General features: G+C 42.5%; 1 protein-coding gene across 1 annotated transcript in view; it reads left to right on the plus strand.

The window, feature by feature from the left end:
• ADCY2 (adenylate cyclase 2) overlaps positions 1–17,901 on the plus strand; it is a 212,722-nt gene that overhangs the window by 48,263 nt on the left and 146,558 nt on the right. Inside the window, exon 3 of the mRNA XM_009638721.2 lies at positions 2,036–2,197. Coding sequence (XP_009637016.1) covers positions 2,036–2,197 — 162 coding nt within the window. The remainder of the gene's footprint in view (positions 1–2,035; positions 2,198–17,901) is intronic.

The raw sequence follows: 17,901 nt of genomic DNA on the forward strand, positions 1-17,901 counted from the left end.
TTTTTAACTGGAAACATGTCTTAGGCATCTGGTCTTACATGCTGGTAAGGTATTTTGCCCCTAGCATCCATTCGTCTTATGCCTGTATTAGAGGACCTTTCACATCCCTTGTTGCTACCTAACTCATTATTCAGGTTTTCCCCTACCCTGATGCCTCTTATCATGACAGAGGAAAATGTGGTTGCTTTAACATGATTTGTTCTCAGCAAAATCACATTGGCTGTTGCTTGTGCTTTTCGTAACTTTCAGAACTCTTGATTATGAATTGTTTTATTATTTGGTCTGTTATTGCTCCAGGAATTGAAGGGAAGCTGACCAGTTCTTAATTCCTCAGCCTTTTTCCCAGCCTTTCAAAGACGCATGCTGTGTTTCCCTTGTCTAGCCTGCCAGAACTTTCTACGTCTTTCCCAAGTTTTGAGGCTATCAGTTAGTTCTCTCAGTATCACGGCTGATTTTTACCCGGCCATGACAATTTGAAAACATCATACTTACATAACCCTTCTCTTGGCTAGACCAAGTTTGTATGCCCTTTTCTTTGCTGTTGGTTTTACTAACATCTGCTCACAGTTAAGCCTTTTAGGGAGGACTGAAACTATCAGATACTGAACACTTCTGTTTCCTTGTGCTGTTAGCTAGTAGATTGGAAGAGTAGAGAAGCAAAGTGTTCCCTTTGCCTTTTTGTTACTTTATTTTCTTATCATCTCTCATGTCCTTTGCAGTTCTGTTTCATTTCATGCCATTGAACTTTTTGACTCTTGAGCATAAGGGATGGTTGGGCAGCATCAAAAAGAGTGTAAGTGATCAGGAGGGAGTTGTAGCAATCTTGATGGAAGAATTGGGGAAAGATGAGTGGAGAAGTGGACTTCCTTCTCCATCCAATTCTGTCTCTGTGATAGAGAAGAACGCCTCCTCTGTCTTGTAGATACACATACATGAGGGTTCAGTTTTGACTATGGAATCATTATATGCAGATGTGAAGAAAACAAACTGACAATAAGAGAAGTGAGCAGCAAATTCGTATTGCTCATACCTGCTTGGGAGCTTTCTGAGTTAAATACTGTGTGTATACAACTGTTAGATGGTGAATAGGCTTGTAAGTCAACTAAAACTGATGGGAAGGCTTACGCAAGAATATAATTATACGCAAGCTGGCACATTTTCAGAATTGCCTACTTACTTATGTGTGCAAAATCTGTGTCCCAAATCTAGTTACATTTTCTCAAGTATGTGGTGGAGTTTGTAACATATGCATACCATCAAATACGTAATCTTTTGTATGAATAGCGAAGGAATCCCTTTTGCTGTTACAGGTTGGGTTGTGCATTTGCAGAGTTTGTTCCATAAAGTTAGTGTGGATGCCAGTACCCTTTAAAAGAAGCGAACAGTAACTTCTGCTTATGGGCTGTGATTGTCTGAAGCTGTTTTTCATGTCCAAATAAATGTATTAGCTTAAAATGTGGTGTTTTAATGGAACTTGACATACATCGTGTAGATACACATGAAGTGTAATCTTATTAAACCAAAATGCTTGGCTGAACCTGGGCTTTTTTGCATAATGTAATTTTATATGAAATGGTGAATTTTTAGTGCATCAGGATGAAAAAAATCTCTTTGCATTGAAATTTAGGTCTCATGGTGGGGTTTCCCAAATTGTCTTGCAATTCAGTTCACAATTAGAAACCACCAGTCCCGGGAGAACTACACTCTAACTGTAAACAGAGCATTAATAAAATTAAAATTTGAAAGGATAAATTTGAAGTTAAATTTGAAAAGTTTGGAGTACTGTGTATTTCTCAAACCATGATGAAGTATCTTGAAACTGCACTTCTTAAATCAAATATAATATAAATTTTCCAACACTTTTTAAAATTAATTCTTCCTAAATTGATTTTATGCAGTGGTTAGCAGTAACTTTCCTGTAAAAAAATGATGTGTAACTTTATGCTGAAAACAGTTCAAAATAAAATGCTGGTTTTTTAATGTTATTCCAAAGTGAATTTGACATGCTTCTTTTTTGTCTTGCTGTCTTGCACAGGTATCATTTTTCTTGTTCATTATTTTTGTGGTGTATACCATGCTGCCCTTCAACATGAGGGACGCTATAGTTGCCAGCGTCTTGACCTCTGCATCTCATACGATTGTGCTGAGCGTCTGTCTATCAGGTACAGCTGTTGTAAAGGAACACTTGGTTTGGCAGGTAGGTGCTTTGTGGAATTAATGATTAATTGTGCACTGAATAGCCTGGTAAATGAGCCAGGAGTGCCTCAGTGGGTGCTTGGGAGTATAAACTTATTTCTCTCTTCATTTCTGAATTGCTACAGACTTAATTCATAGGTGGTCACTTTGTAATAATGAGTGTGTCACTAATGTTATGTCTTGCTGAATTGCATGCTTAAGTGGTGGAATCTACAGCCGCGTAGCACTTACCAATGTAAAAACTAACACTGCTCAAAAAATTATGTGATGCAGCCATATTGCTGTGGATGCATTACCGCTCTGGTATGTAAACCACATTGCTCCTCTCCCCATGACATTAAAGCCTAACTTCTAAGGCCAAGGATTTTTTTCAGGTATCAGTGTTATCTTTGACTCAGAAAAACATTGTTCCTTTGAATACCCTGAGGTGTGCTGGGTTAAAGATCTGTTGTGAAGACATCGCCCTCTGCAAGTCCTCTGTAGGGCTGGTCCTCCTTCTGTAGTTCTCAGCCACTTGTAGGAATTTTACAGCCTCCTCCTGGTTGCCCTTCCTATTGAAGGAGACTGGCTGGCTCCAGAATCCATGACATTTAGGGAACCCATCTGTGTTTGCAGTTGGGTCTTGGCTTGTAGCTCAACTCTGATACTTTGCTACATGACATACTGCCAATTAATAATTTTTAAAAATCCAAATATTAGGAGTTGTTTTTCCTTACTGTTTCACAGAAGATCTTTTAAATGGTGAAAAACTACAGTTTTTGTTGTGGTACTGTGACAATCCCAGCTGTCATTGATAGAAATCTCTTACTTTTAAGGAAAAATTTAGATTTCATTTTGAAAAGCAACTACTTGGGGGTTTTTTAATACAGTTATGTCATTTTAGGAAGACAGAATTATTTTAACTTTTGCATCAAAATAACACTGAAGCTTAAAAGTAAGTACATTTTTATAAACGTACCAGTCGAACAAGAAAGACAGACATCGTGCTATTTATTGTGAATAGCATGAAGAAAGAAGCAAATAGTTTCTACTTACCTTTTAAGTTACTTAGCCTTATTTTGAAAAACATTGTGCCTCAAAGGATAACTTCAAAATTGCAGTGATTTTACAAAAGTCGTGCTTGTAAGTCATTGTTCAGGAAAATGCATTTTATTTCCAGATATGGCTGTAGATCTGTGTTAGATGGAATATTGAAATTGAAGTCCCATAAACAAAACATGTTCTAAGATGTAGTTTTCTGTAGAAAGCTTAAATGGTGAGATGAGATAAGCAGGTTTGCTTCTCTCTTGCTGATTTGGGTTAGTTGCATGGGTTTTGTGGAGGTTGCCAAGTGGTGCTGTATGTTAAGCAAGGACTGTGGTCACCTACAGTCAAGGTAGTATTTTAATAATTCAATACTATGGTTATTGATAATTGTAGTGGAATAAATCAGGGAGAATGTTGTTCTTAGGTTTATGTCAACCTATGGCTTTTATTCTGTCCACAGATATGCTGCTAAAACAGTATTAATGTTTGCCACTCCTTCTCTAAAAGTGTTTTGGGTAAAGTTGCTGTTTGTTTGCAGAATTTATTTATTTTTCCTGCCTATCTTTCTAGACCATTAAAATTTGGTATATCTAAACCAGTACTTTCAGAAGATGTTGTATTTTTAGACACACCATGTCTCCAGAATCAAAAGACATAAATCATGGGCACTGATGTACAATCATCTGTCTTTCATCTCTTCTGTAACTTCCTGTTTCATTCAGAAAGAGTAGAAGTCTATGAGCAATGTGTAAATTTATTAAGAGTACTTAATTTCCAGGATGCTATTAATTTTTCTATTCTCTCTTTCTAAAATGTATTAAATGTTCTGAATAGTTTGGCAGTTACTGAAAGTACTGAGTGCACTGCGTTCTTACGAATGTGCAGAAGGGACGAAATGCCACTATTGCAGTTCATTTGCCCTCTGTACACTTTTAGATTACTGTTGTTTATACTTTGGAGTATATTTGCAAAAAAAATGTTTGTTTTGTGTTCTTTGCTTTTGAAAATCGAGACCACAAATAAAGGATTAGATTAGAGATACTGATTTCACTAAAAAGAGAAATAACATTTCCCAGTGATATACCTCAAGTTGGTATAGGATAAGTGTGTGTAATTAACAAAAAGAACAAAAAAAAGTTGGGATATAAGACCATGCTGTTGAATGGGGGTGGAGTGTTTTTTTGTTTTGTTTTGTTTTATTTTGTTTTTAGTATTGGCTGGACTGAAGCTGCAGAGTTCAGTCACTAAAACCCAGAAATGAGGAATCACCAGTAGATTGACATTTGAAAGCTTAGAGAAACACATTCAGGGCTAAGTAGAGTAAATCTGGCTTGCAGAGCTACACTTAGCTTTGACAAAAATATATTATTTTGATTTCAGGGCTACTGGTAATGTTAGCAACGAACAGTGTATTTTCCTTCCGAGATGGATTTTTTTTTCTAGAGGACAGGTAGGGAGCCAGTAGTAGGCACTTAAGTAGCAGAAAGACAGTGGAATTACAAGTTAAACATCAGATATTATAGCATGTATATCCTGTATGTATATATACAGTATATATATACAGAAGTATCCTTCTGTAGAGAGTACCTGCATTTCCTTTATAACTACTTCCTATGTATTGGAATACTTTGATTAAATCTTTTCTGAGCTTTCTGCTCTCTTGGCTGAACAAACCCTATTCTTTCAGTCTTTCTTCTTGAGTTCTCCTGCCTTATAATGCTTTTGATAGCCCTCTGCTGTACCCTCTCCAATTTTTCAGCATCTTCCATCGACTCTGGTTAGCATCCCATAGCATTTTAGAAGTTATTCATACCTTCAGTCTGTCAGTAGAGAAAAATCGATGTTCAGAAGCATTTGCTTATTTTGAGATTTGGCAGAACCTAGCTTACTGGTTTTGTCATTCCTTTTGTTGTCCTCTGTAAAATTTTACACCCAAAATTGGCTTCGGGAAAGCTGAAAGGCTTAGCATGCTCTTGATTATCCAGTGTTGGTTGCGGTCAGAGATACTGAGGTAAAAGCCCGAAAAACAATCCTTCAACACGCTCTCTGCTGGTAATGTGAACTCATTTGTTTGACCTATGCATGTCTTTTGGAGGGAGGGAATCCACCTTGGTTTAAAAATTGGCAATGATGGAGATAGTCTTCCACAAGCCTTCATATTTTTTCCATGGTTGTTGACCATCAGTGTTAAAATTTTCTTCCTCTTTTCTAGTAGGAATTTATCTAGCCTTGTCATCCAGCTTCTGGATCTTGTTTTTTTGGCCAGTAGACTGACAGACCCAATAGTGTCCAATTTCTGTTTCTCTCATGAGAATACTTCTAGACTATCATGAATTTGCCTCATAACTTTTTTGTCAGTAAAACAAATGAGTTGCCTGCTTTTGCACTAGCTAAGCCTTTCATCACTTTCAGAGTTCTTCTTTGAGTCCCTATTTGTGCTTCATCGACACCTTTCTTGCTACGTGGACATTAGCCTTAGAGGAGCATGCCAGGAATGGCTGCAGCAGTGCCAAATGCTATTAGGGGGCTAGGTCTACAAAGGGGTTAGTGTGCTGCCGGGCTCAGCATGGAGACACAGACTTCACAGTAAAATACCCAGTTAGCCTCCCCTTGCAGTTCTGCTGGGAGTTTAATGCACAGCTATGGGATCTGTGACAGGGAGGAGGGGGAAAAAAAAAAAAAAAAAAAAAGAGTCCTGTGTACCAGTCTCAGTTTATGAAAAAGTAACTATGTATGTATGGTTTGGTTGGGGTTTTTTTCTGTTGAAAATTTTAATCCTAATCCTTACAAGGCACACAGTCTGGAATTCGGGACTCTGCCCCCTCTTTCCAGGTGAGCATCCTACTGCCAAGCAGGGGATGTTGTTCTGTCTGCTCCTGGGAGCCTGGTGGTTAGCACTGCTGCAAGAGAACACGGCTCTAATTATGGTGTTAAGGCATTTGGCCCAGAAGACTTCTGCGACTTAACATCCCTTTCAGCTATTGCTGGAATGGAAAGTATTTCACTGCCATCCTTGCTATAAACACATAACCTGTTTCAACCCAAACCAGAACAGGTTCTAATCAAATGCTTGTGTTTTTCGTGCTCTATTATCAACTGCTCAACCATTCTGATCTCATAATGGGGTGATACTATTGTTAGAGGTCATTTTGTTCTGAATTTGTTAAAAAAAGAGCTAACCAAAATCATTAAACATCCTATAAGCTTCCATTTTTCTTTTTCCCGATGTTATGTATGAGGAGTGTGATTTTTTAATTTTACTCTTTAAAAAAGTATTGTTGTTTTACTCTCTCAGCAAGCAATTTTGTTGCTCTTGTAATCTTTTTTCATTAGCTGTGGCTAAATGTTTTCCAAACCTTGGCTAAATAACTACATACTGTCATTCTTTTTTTTTCCCTTTTTCTTTAAATTAATGTTCCTTACCTTTTGGGATTTTTTTGGCAGCTCCTTGCAGCACTGTAAAAGGGGTCCCTTTTAGAGGCACAAAATTGTAGCTGGGCAGCATGCATGTGTACATATGTATATTTTTTTTTTTTTGACTCTGTTCAAGAACGCATATAGCAAAAAGAAACAATTCATAGCAACTTTTATGTAAGTAGTGTTTGGTCTTTGCTTGTGTGATCAGTTTCTTTCTGGTAGCCTGGTATACATCCTTAGATAATGTTCTATTCTGGTGGACAAAAAAAAAATGCTAAATGCAAATTTTGTTATTTTCAGGAATGTTTCAGTTGTGAAATTCCAAGGCTACATCCACAAGATCTTGTGCATTTATCATCAGCTAGGCTGAGGTCTCCTGTTAGAGTACAAATTTTATCCTTTGTGCTATGGACAGCTAAAGATGAAGCTGCTACCTTATTCTTACGTGATGTCCCTGTGTGTATGCACTAACTAGTGTTAGTGTGCATCCAGATTATGGTTTCTGCTTGACTTCTGATTCATGAGCTTTTGGTATAATTTGTTTCAAGACCTGTAGTGACTAAGAAATTGTTTGATTTTTTTTTTAATAAAGTCACCTTCCCTTTTTCAACTCGTTGGTTGGTTGGTTTGTTTGTTTTTTCCTGAATAGGCCATAGCCATTGATTTTTGGCTTAGCAATCAGGCAAATCTTCCTGCCCATTTGAATCTCTGACTTTCTTGCTACTAGAACCTCTTTGTTCCTACATAGAGGGGTTGGTGGCCCAGACGCCTCCTTTTCTGGGGCCTGATTCTGCAGGCTCCAATGTGACCCTGCCTATTCTTTGAAAATGTTGATAGATTAAATTTTATGGACACTCTTCAAAGTTAGGTAGATAATTTTGATAGCCCATGGTAGGCCTTCCTCTTCTGGGCTACTCACAAGCCATCTCTTGGAGTTCTAGTGGTTGGATCATGAAGTGTTTCAACCCTCAGAGCACTTTCAGCAGGTAGCCCCGATGAACAAAAACCCCTCTGGCACGTCTGCCTTCGGCATACTGATTCTTCGAGACTGCCCCAGGCTGCCACCAGAAAGGTGAGCCTTCTGGCTTGTGTTGTGTATCTTCTTCCACAGATGGCAGTTATACTCTTCCCTGTCTTTTCTGGAGTCACCAGTGGTTTTCCACGGTGTGGACTTTTTGATGAAATTTAAACTGTAAGATCTCACACGTGTGTATTTTCTGTCTGGAAAACTCATGTCTTTTGTCAAGGGAAACCGGTTAGTCTGATATGATCTGTATTTGGCAAAAGTGACCTGCCTTTGCACATGTACACAACACATATATGCACATATATGCTGCAGGCCACACAGACTGAGAGATGCAGCACTCACACAAACACAGACAGAAGCAGTGGCCTCATCCTGCTCCCCTCTCTGGCTGACCAGGATGAAGGTCTGCCAGCAGATATGGTACCTTGCATATATCAGTGTGCAGGTAGCGCGTGGATGCCTCCAGCAGCTGGGCTCAGGCACCCAGTCCGCCCAGTAGCTGCCCCTGGATCCCAGTCTCCCTGGTTGCTGGCACCTGGATGTGCGAGCCCCACTCCAGCTGCTGGGCCAGCCCCCCTTGCTCACAGCCATGCACGCACATGTGGACATCTTTGCAGCAGTCTCCCAGGTGCTGTCACCTACCCACCAGCTGGTCCAGCTTGGTTGTTGCTGGTGCTCGCACACTCACTTGCACACCTGCACGGGCTCCTGCTGCTGACACAGGGGCCCCTGTGGACCATGGCCGTACTTCAGCTGCTGCACAGAGAGGCCCATGCACACATGGATGCACAGACTAGAGAGTCCCTCACCAAGAAAAAGAGTTAGAAGTGGAGTTCAGTGAGAAGACAGGACAGGCTGCAGAGGTCAGGTGCAGGGCAGGGCCAGGCCAGCGTACCAACAAGTAACCTGTTTACATGCGACTGACTCCTTTTATCCCCTTGGCCCTCTATTTTCCCTCTATTTTGTTGTCCCTCCCTAAACCACCAGGATCTCTCCCTTTCCCCACCTCTGGTTCCTGCCCTAAACATCCCATAATAAGTACGTCTTGCATGGCCTGGCATCCACTGTGTGTCCCATGCCCCGGGGCAGTGACCTCCCTTAGTCCAAGAGGTGGTCTGGAGCGCTCTTCCTGATCACCCATGGCGATGGGTGTCACACCTGGACACTGCAGCTCAGGCTCCCCTGGGACAGCCTGGAGAGGGGCCGGGACAGGGTGTCCCTTCCTCTGGGTCCTTAATTTGGCTTTCTGCCTGCCTTTGTGCCTCTGTGCCCATCTGGGCTTGTGCAGGTGGGCTGATGGCTCCTGTGATGGGCCTGGGAGTAGCTGGGTGTTACTCAGGCTTCCCTCCCCGCCATTGTCTCTCTGTGCTCCTCTGTGCACATGTGCGCAGCTTTTGATCACTTAGCCGAACAATAATTACAGAATTATTTCTATCAACATTCATGAGATGATGCTTAACGTGTTTTGCAATTCGTACATAAGGGAAGTCACTAAAAGAACATACTGTATTTAAATTACAAATATTTCCTAGATCTAGTGAGCTCTTTCAGAGTTAATAGTGCTTCTTATGTTTCTGTATCTCATTTAGCTCCTAAAAAAATATGTAATTGACAGTATCAGATGGTGGGCTGGATTTTCAAAGACGGGCAACTTTAGTATGGCATCTATAATATACATTTAGATGTTCTAATCAACATGCAGCATATAGGCATATACCTTCTGTTTAGACCACTGATTTAAACTTATTGTTAACTGAACATCTTTAATAGGTGACGATATTTACCAAAAAATGTTTTATGTAATAAAGTGGCATAACGGCAAAATAAAAACCATCAGTATTCACTGGCTAATGAAAGAGGAAAATGTGCAGCTCTAGGGCTCAGAAATAGAATAGAAGTTGGTTTGTGCTGTGATCATGCAGTACAAGAAAAAATAATGTTTATTAAAAAAAAGGCTGGGAAAAAAGACCACGTCTTTAAGTACATTCATTATTGGATAACCCCTGAGGCTGCATAGCTACACAGTGAAAGGTTAAATCACGCAGGAATTTTAGTAGTCTGAATGGCTAAAAGCTGTTGCTGTGGGTTGAATTTATCCTTCTCCCTTGACTACCTTTTTTTGAGGGAGATGGGGAACGGTTATTCATGAAGGTAATGCAGCTTAAACAATTCTTGCTTTCTCCTGCACAGTTACATGAAATGAGTTGCTGTTATCCCTGCTGAAGGAAGGGGCGGAGGGCAGTGACTGCTAATGAAGGAGAGGGACTGTATTTCTTGCAGCAGCAGCTCCTGCTGTCCCATCCTTCGCCCCTTTTCCCCCTTGCTCTCCCCACCCCGGCAGCAGTCTGGCTCACCACCTTGTGCAGCAGCTGCAAACCTGTTCGAGAGGAATGCTATGTCCTGCATAGCACAGTCTAGTAGGGATTGAAATGATATTGAAATGCCATCTGCTTTGGTTTTTTTAACTAATTTTTACAATCTGCGGGTGTACTTTGGGTTTCACTCGTTCTTTAAGACCTTCTGCATAGTTTGGATATGCTTATGAAGAGCCCACTTGCCTACAAGAATACAGATATGCAGGAGAATGCATAACTGCATTTCGTAGTATTCAAGCATTAACATGGAGAATGTGAACATCTTCCAGAAAGTCCCTAAGGCTGTAAAGAGAAGACCTGCAATACTTAGTACGATGGAAAAATTCGGCAAAGGCTGAGAATTGCCATGCTGTACTGAAATGAAATCATGTGTGCAGGCGGCCATGTGGGTTTTCAAAAGTAGCATTTACTTGCAGCCCAAAATCATCATCTAAGAAATGCATAGAAAATAGTTCTGGTGAGGTGTGTAGGAAATCATCAAAGTACAGAAGATAGATAAGTAATAAATGCCTCCTTTTTTTTTTTTTACATCATGGAAATATGTAAATCTCCAGTTAGCATCGATTCTTAAGCTTTACTGAAAGGGTTGGATTGCCTTTTGTGCCCATTCCATTTAGGTTAATATTTTTATCAGCAACAAGTTTCACCCGTATTATTTATTTATCACTCTTATACTACTTTAGCTTACATTTTGTATCCTAAAAATGTCAATTTTTTTTAGCAATTTTAATTTTCCAAATTAGAAATTTATTGGATGAACAACTCCACAGTCCTTTAGTATATTAATTAAATTATAAAGTGCCTGTGTTTGAATGCTCAATCCTAAGGCTGCTGTACCTCCAAAAACTTACAACAGTTGAACAGGTGACTGCAAATTCCAGTACTTCTAAACTGGACCAGAAAGCAGCGTGCTGTGCCAGCTCTAACTGTCCCCTCTCACATAACATTGCTGGAGCAGCAACTGAACTCCCACCATACAGAATACCTTTCGCAAGGGAGTTGTATTCCATATCCCTTTAAGGATGGCATTAATGTAAATAACTTACCAGTGGAAGGCTAAATCTATGCATTCAGAATTCTGTAATTCTGCCCTTCCAGGTAATTTTTCTAGAATAAAGAATGTTTAATTCCATCAGTTGAGTTAGTTTTGCTGTTTTCTTTCCATTTTCACAGACATTGCCTAGCCTCTTCAGTTACATAGTACCTTTACGGCTTGGTATTATTTGTCAAATTTATTGTGAATTACTTCTCTTATCGCAGCTGAAGCATAAAATTCTGTGCGAGATAGTCTAGACGTGATGCTTTGTCATTTTATGTACTTGTAGAGTTATCATCTATCTCTACACGTTATTTTCAAGAATTCAGTAGAAGAAAAATGCCTTTCACTATCAAGATGTGGATACATTTCCCATCCTGTCAGCCAGTTTTAGTGCAGGATAAAAGAAGAGCGATCAGGAGCACAAACACCTTTTCTTGCATAGGGAAGCCTTTGGCAAGTCAGAATCCAGCTAGGATGCCACCCTCCCCAAATTACCGACCTCCTGATGTTGCAGTGGTTCAAACCCCCATCTATTCGGAGACACCTGCAATAGGATGTCATCTTTTTATTTGTCCCCTGTGCCCCTGCCGTCCCCTGATGCTAAGCTGCTGGTCAGGCAGGAGAAGTCATTCCTCTTCCAGTCGCCTTCCAAAATTTGCACTCCTGTCCATTCCTGCCAGTGCCCGCTCACACGAGTCCTTGGATGGCCCTTGTTTCCTTCAGCCCACTTCTACCATATGTTGGTCCTCAGCGTGTTTCAGTGAAGCGCTGGCTACAGAGCTGTCTGGCTCTTAATTATTAATGACGGCCTCCAAGTGCCAATGTTGTAAGGCGCTGTGGAAGCATGTGATGGAATCAGCTAGTGCTCCCAAAAAAAGCAAGCGGAGGCCAGAAGCAAATGAGGCAACACAAACTTCTGCCACAATTTTTTTTTTTCTTAGCAGCTACAGCTATGCTGCTGATGGAAGGGGAGCCATTTTCTGTCCCAGGAGCTGGGTGGCACAGCACAGCTCATGTTTGCCTGCCTAAACTCCCACTCTTTCTGCCTTCCCCAAACAGGGTGAGCAGGTGTTGACTTTCTCTGAATAATTCCTGACGTGTCCTGTCCCCTAAGACATGTCAAAGCTCTGGGAAAATGTTGGTTGGCCCAGATCAAAATGGTGCTAGGGAGCAAGATAGCAGCTATACAGCAGTGATGACCATGGAGCTCAAAACTGCCTCCCAGTCTTGTTTGGTTTACCAGCAGAGACACAGCTGGAGGACATCATCTGCAAACCTTGAAATAATTCTTAATTATTCTCAGGGATTGGTTATTACACAGCGTATTCCTTCCCTTCTCCAGGTACAGCTGTTACTGCACGCCCAGTGAATGGCATCAGTGTTTGTTCTGTGTGGGCCTGAGAAGGAGTCATGTCTCTCCCGTGCCTCTCACTAGCTACGTATAAGTCTTACTTATCTGCTGTCAGTTTGGGCAGGTTCTGGGTATACTAAAGACTATATGCTGCATATTTGCTGCGAAGGCCACCTGTGTGGACTCTGCTAGCTCTATTGGTTTCTGAGTGGGACGGTATTCGTTACAGCTGATGTTGGGCTCCTCCACTGCTATTGGGTTTGTTCTATGGGTTTTAACTTTGTTCACAGCAGTCTGAAAGCAGCATAGGCTGTGGTTTATCATACATGAAGTTATGTTCGTGAATCTATTTGCAGTTTCATTTTCTTTGTACCTTTGAGGATATATTTTCTCATAGATGCGTAGCAGTCAATCAGCTCAGAAGCCACAACAACGCAGGCTTGAAGTGAGCAAGCTGGCTCTGCACTCAGCCAGCCCAAGTCCACGGGCTTTGGGAGCTCAGGCTGCATGAAAGCACTTACGCTGCTCTGGAAACACAGAGCTAAGCAGAGGAACCTGAACCTTAGGCCAACCCCCATGTCTTTGGATGTACAATAGCACAGTTAATCCACAGCCCTCTACACCATTTTAACAAATAATTTAGACTTATCAATGTCAAAAAGGTTTAGGTCTCCAGAAGATTCAACTGCTTATAGATGTACAGAACTAAGACCGATAGGTGGTCAGTAATTGAGGCCTCAGCAAGGCAAGAAACAAACAGGTGAGCAAAATCACCCTAAATGATCCCAGCAAGTGTTTGTTCTCAGTGCTGAAGAAGGTGCCCTCTGCATCCTTATCAGTGACACGGAGAAAATTTTCTCCTTGATTCCTAAGCAAGGATAATTGGTTCTACTGATCCTATAAGTAGGAGGACTTCCATGCCTGCAAAAGACTAGCTGTTCAAGATCCCAGTGCTTGTCCTTCCTACGGTTGTTGCCAGTATCTGCTATTTCAGAAGTGGATGAAAAGAAGAACTCAAAAGTTCATCATCTGACCAGTTTTAAACTGGGGGAAATTATTTCAACCAGTTCCCATGCAAAGGAGTAGCTCAAACTCTGAAGCACGAGCTTTTGAGTTCCTCAACACAGGTGTGCTCTTGTCTTTCAGAAGCCAAAACAGAGTTTTGCTCTGAAGAGATTTGCTCTGTTTGTTTAAAAGATTTCTAAGGGATGCCTTTGAATAATCTTCTTTGTCTTGCTGCACTTCGTCCCAAGACCCGTAGAGACAAGATCTTGCTCAAACTTTTTGCAGACAGGAAGAGATTGTGTCCTGATGAGCATTTACTCACACACATACTTGTAGTGAAACTCTTCAGATTATTCAAGGAGGTTTGCAGCAGCTTGCGTGAGCAAGCTTCATGCTCTGAATGCAAATATGGGGTGTGCAATAATCCTGTTTCCTCTAGTACATAGGCGGTGAGATGGAGTTTCAGCTTCTGCCGGAGGGCTGTTGGGGTTTTGCTGATGGTCTCTGAATGCTGACTGTGGCTCACCTTTGCGTACACACGCACGCAGGCACTCTCGCCTTCTGAGAGAGATGTTGTGGATGCTTACGCACAGCTTGGCCTGTGGGAAGAGTCATTAAAATTTGGTCTGTGGAAAGAACAGCCCGTAGTGACAATGATAAATGCTCCCAGGCTGTCTGCCTGCTCCAGCCAACTCGCATGGGCCAGCAGGCAGGAACGGAGAGAGGAGGCGGTGTGCTCCCTGTGTGACACCTGGGGAGGCTGCTGCCGTGGTGATGGTGTCCTCTGAGCCTAACTGGGCAGTGAAGTGGTGGCACTTCAACTCCGGATCTTTTGCACTAACATTCTGTTTAGGTCCACTTATTTATCACATGTAATTAATTTTGTAACAGCAAATCCACTTGGGTTGGTTAAGACCCTTAGGTCTTGTCTTGGATTCCCCTGCCTCGCCCCCTTCTTTTTTAATAAACTAAGGGCAAGATAATGCTTTGAAAGTCTTAAAAAGAGCAGACACCGTGACGAAGTAAAAAAAGAACATGCAGCAAAAAGGACAAGGGGAACAAAAAGAAACAGATGGAAACTATCCATGCAAAAATGGTGACAACAGCATAAATACTAGTAAGTAAGAGAACTGGAATGCTTAAAAATTAAAAGGTGGATAATAAGGCACCTTTGATAATGCTCTGCATTATTTACTCTAAGATTTTGCTTCATTTGCTGTTCAGTCATCAGTGATGACACCTTTTTTTTTCTCCTATCCAGCAGTTTAGAAAGTGAATGTTTTCCTTGGGTTTTTGGCTAACTTTCTCACCTCAGTTCAGTTTATTGATGCTGTACTGATGACTCCTGAATGCAGAGATTATTCCCTTTCTACCGTTGTTGCTATTGACCGTATCACTTCTTGTACATGCTACACATGTAGTCCCCTAAATCATTATCCAGTTATTTTCTCTCTGCTACATTATTTCAGCTTCCATTAGCTAAAAATATTCCAGAGTTGCACGCAAGCAGAGCTGGCCTGCCTGGGACAGTGGGGGAGCAAGCAGCAGCCTTTGTAAACGTGTTCTGAATCCTCCCTGGACCTACCCTTGTCAACAGTCCCGGGCTTTGTCAGTAACCTTTAAGCTCCTGCTCAGTTAGGGCAGAGTGCAAATAAAGATCCACTTTGTGACACCCCTTCCCTCAGCAGAGTCAGTGTTAAACCCAGCTCTGCATTTTGATTGCCTGATACAGGGCTTGGATGCAAGACTGATGGTGATGGGTCTCAAGCAGCAAAGCTCTGCCACTTTCCCTCCTCTGATGGGAGGAGGTCACTGCTGGGCAGCAGAAGGTGTGCTGGGAAGCCATGCTCAGCCCTGCTGGAGCAGCCCCAGCAGTGATTCCAACCCTCCTCACACTACTGCTGGGCTAAGAAGTCATGGCAGCTACACCCAGCTGGTCCTTTATTGAAAAAACATGCTTCTACTTTCACAAGAGATTTGGATACTGTCCTTGTCACAAAGTTCTGCCGATGTCCGTGTTTGTACTTTCCAAACTCCACTGACTCTTCTCAGATTGGATCAGCTGGGTAGACCGTTAGGTCTATGTTAATTAAAAGCTGATCTGCAAAAATATGAAGGAGCAGGGAAGCGATGCAGAGGAACCCCAATAACCCAGTCAGAGCAAAAAGGACACCCTGGCCCAGCTCCTCACTGGGCTGTCCCAGGGCAGCCGTTAGCCCCGGTGTCTAGGTGAGACAACCATCTCCCAGGTGGGTCAGTGGGAATGGCTCCCCAGCTCACCCTACAGATGGAAGGGGTCCCTGCCATCAGGCTGTGGGTCTCATTATGGGATGCAGGTGTAGAGCATTCCTGGATTGCACACGATTTACTATGGGATGCTTGGGGGAAGAACCAAAGGTGAGGGAAGGAAGGGGTCACAGTGGTTTGGGGGAGGAACAAGTATGGGAAAATATAGGGATTAGGAAAATAGAGGCAATTAGAGTGGCTAGTCATATGTGAGCAGGCTGCTGGTCAGTACAGTTACCTGGCCATGCCCTGTGCCTGACCCACACTGCCTGTCCTGTGTCTTCTCAACCTCCACTTCTAACTAGATGAAGGGACGTCGTGTTCTGTGTGCATGTATGCGTATGGGGGTCTTGCATGCAGCAACTGGAGTGGAGACCGGGGGTCACAGGGGCCTGAGTGCCTGTGGTGCGGCAGCTGGAGGGACTGGAGTGCGCGAGAGGTCTAAGCCCCAGCAGCCGGGCAAGGGGCCGCGGGTTGGAGGGGCACAAGGGCAGGGGCAGCTGGAGAGGCTGTGCTGTGTGCCCATTTTTGGCCGGTCAGGCCAGACTAGCTGTGAGTGGGAGATGAGGCCGTAAGCCTGGGTCGGATACTGGAGAGGCCAGAGGCTGTGTGGCATGGCTACTGGAAGAGGCAGGGGGTCCAAGCTGGACTGGGGAGACCTGTTTGTGTGTGTGTGGGGAGGGTGTGGGTGTGTGATTCAGCGGCCAGCTACCGAAGAGGCTGGGTATCGATGGAGAGTTAACTGGTAGGACACATAATGTATCTACGTACACGTTGTGTGCTAAATCGCTTTCGTCCTGGTCAGCCAGAGAGGGGAGCAGGAGCAGGATGCTGGTGCAGCTTGCGTTTGCCCAAGTGCTGTCTGTTGCTCTGGATGGCTGGCCATGGATATAGGTCTGTATGTTTTGTATGCACGTGTGCCCACATGCCTCGCAACTGGATGGACATGGGGACGTGGTGCTGCAGCAGCTTTTCCTTTCTCAGGCTACTGGATTCAGCAACCTCCAGCATAGACCAGAGCCATGTATTTTCAAATAGCATTCTGTGTATTTTTAAACAGCATTATGGCTTTTGCGTGGGAGGTGATTTTCTCAGTGATCTTGATGAAGTTTTAACTTTCTTCTCTTTACAAATGAATAATTTAAATGTCTTGCACTCTCTTTTGGTCACTCTTAACAAAACTAGGTCACAGAATTATTTTCTGCCTAAATAAATCAGTATAACCACGTGTACTGTGTAGATAAAACCATATACTTCTCCTTGAAAACTTACTGAGATAATTTCTTTTATTAGCATGGTTGTGGTTTTAAGTTTGTTGTGGTCTCTTTCCATCTGCAGAAATCTCCAGAGAAGGGATTCTGCTCTTTGGCACTACTTGAGGTGGTATATGCTCGTGTGACATGGGGGCAGTTCCTTCTCTGGGCATCCGTTTCCTCCATATTCACATGCGGGATGGGCTAAGCCCTGAATCCATGAGCCATGGCCATAGTGAGAAACATTAAACTTCCGTATTTCCTTCTGGGCATTGCAGGCATATGTATTACTGCATGACGAGGTAATTGGTTTTTCACTATACCTTTGCTGGTTGGTGTCAAAGTTCCAGGCAACCACAACAGTACCAGAGTTAAAAAGAACAAGAATAAGTGTGAAAATGCTCCTCCATAATTAGTGGACCGATACGATACCTGACACAAAAGACTGCTGCAGGCAGTCTGTGGGGCTGCGCAGAGAGCAGGGACTGTGTATGCTGAGGGAAGGCTTTTCCTTGTGCAAACCCCCAGAGTGGAAAATGCTGTCCCTAGAGAAACACTGAGCATCCATTCAGGTGGTGGTGGGTGTATGTTTATTTTTCTCTTCACAGGCGCTGAAAGAAATGTAAGGAGGTGAGCCCAGACTGTTGGAGTTAAGCCAGAAATATTAAAACTTTCTGAGAAAAAGATTGACTAATAAAGCTACTGAAAAGGGATCTACAGTAATGAATTCTCTTTCCATCCCTAAAGTGACTGACACGGTTCCTTCTATTCTCATTAAAAATGGGCATTACCTGTTAGATAGTCTGTGACAACAGGACCAGGCAGACAGCAGTGTCCTCATTCTCATTAATGCTAGGCAAAATTTGGATGATTTGGTGTGAGGCATAATGAGGCATCTTAGGGAACTGAGTAGCCAAGAGGTAAAG

The sequence above is a fragment of the Egretta garzetta genome, unplaced genomic scaffold, assembly GCF_000687185.1.
Source record: "Egretta garzetta isolate BGI_Z169 unplaced genomic scaffold, ASM68718v1 scaffold264, whole genome shotgun sequence".
Classification (NCBI taxonomy): Eukaryota; Metazoa; Chordata; class Aves; order Pelecaniformes; family Ardeidae; genus Egretta; species Egretta garzetta.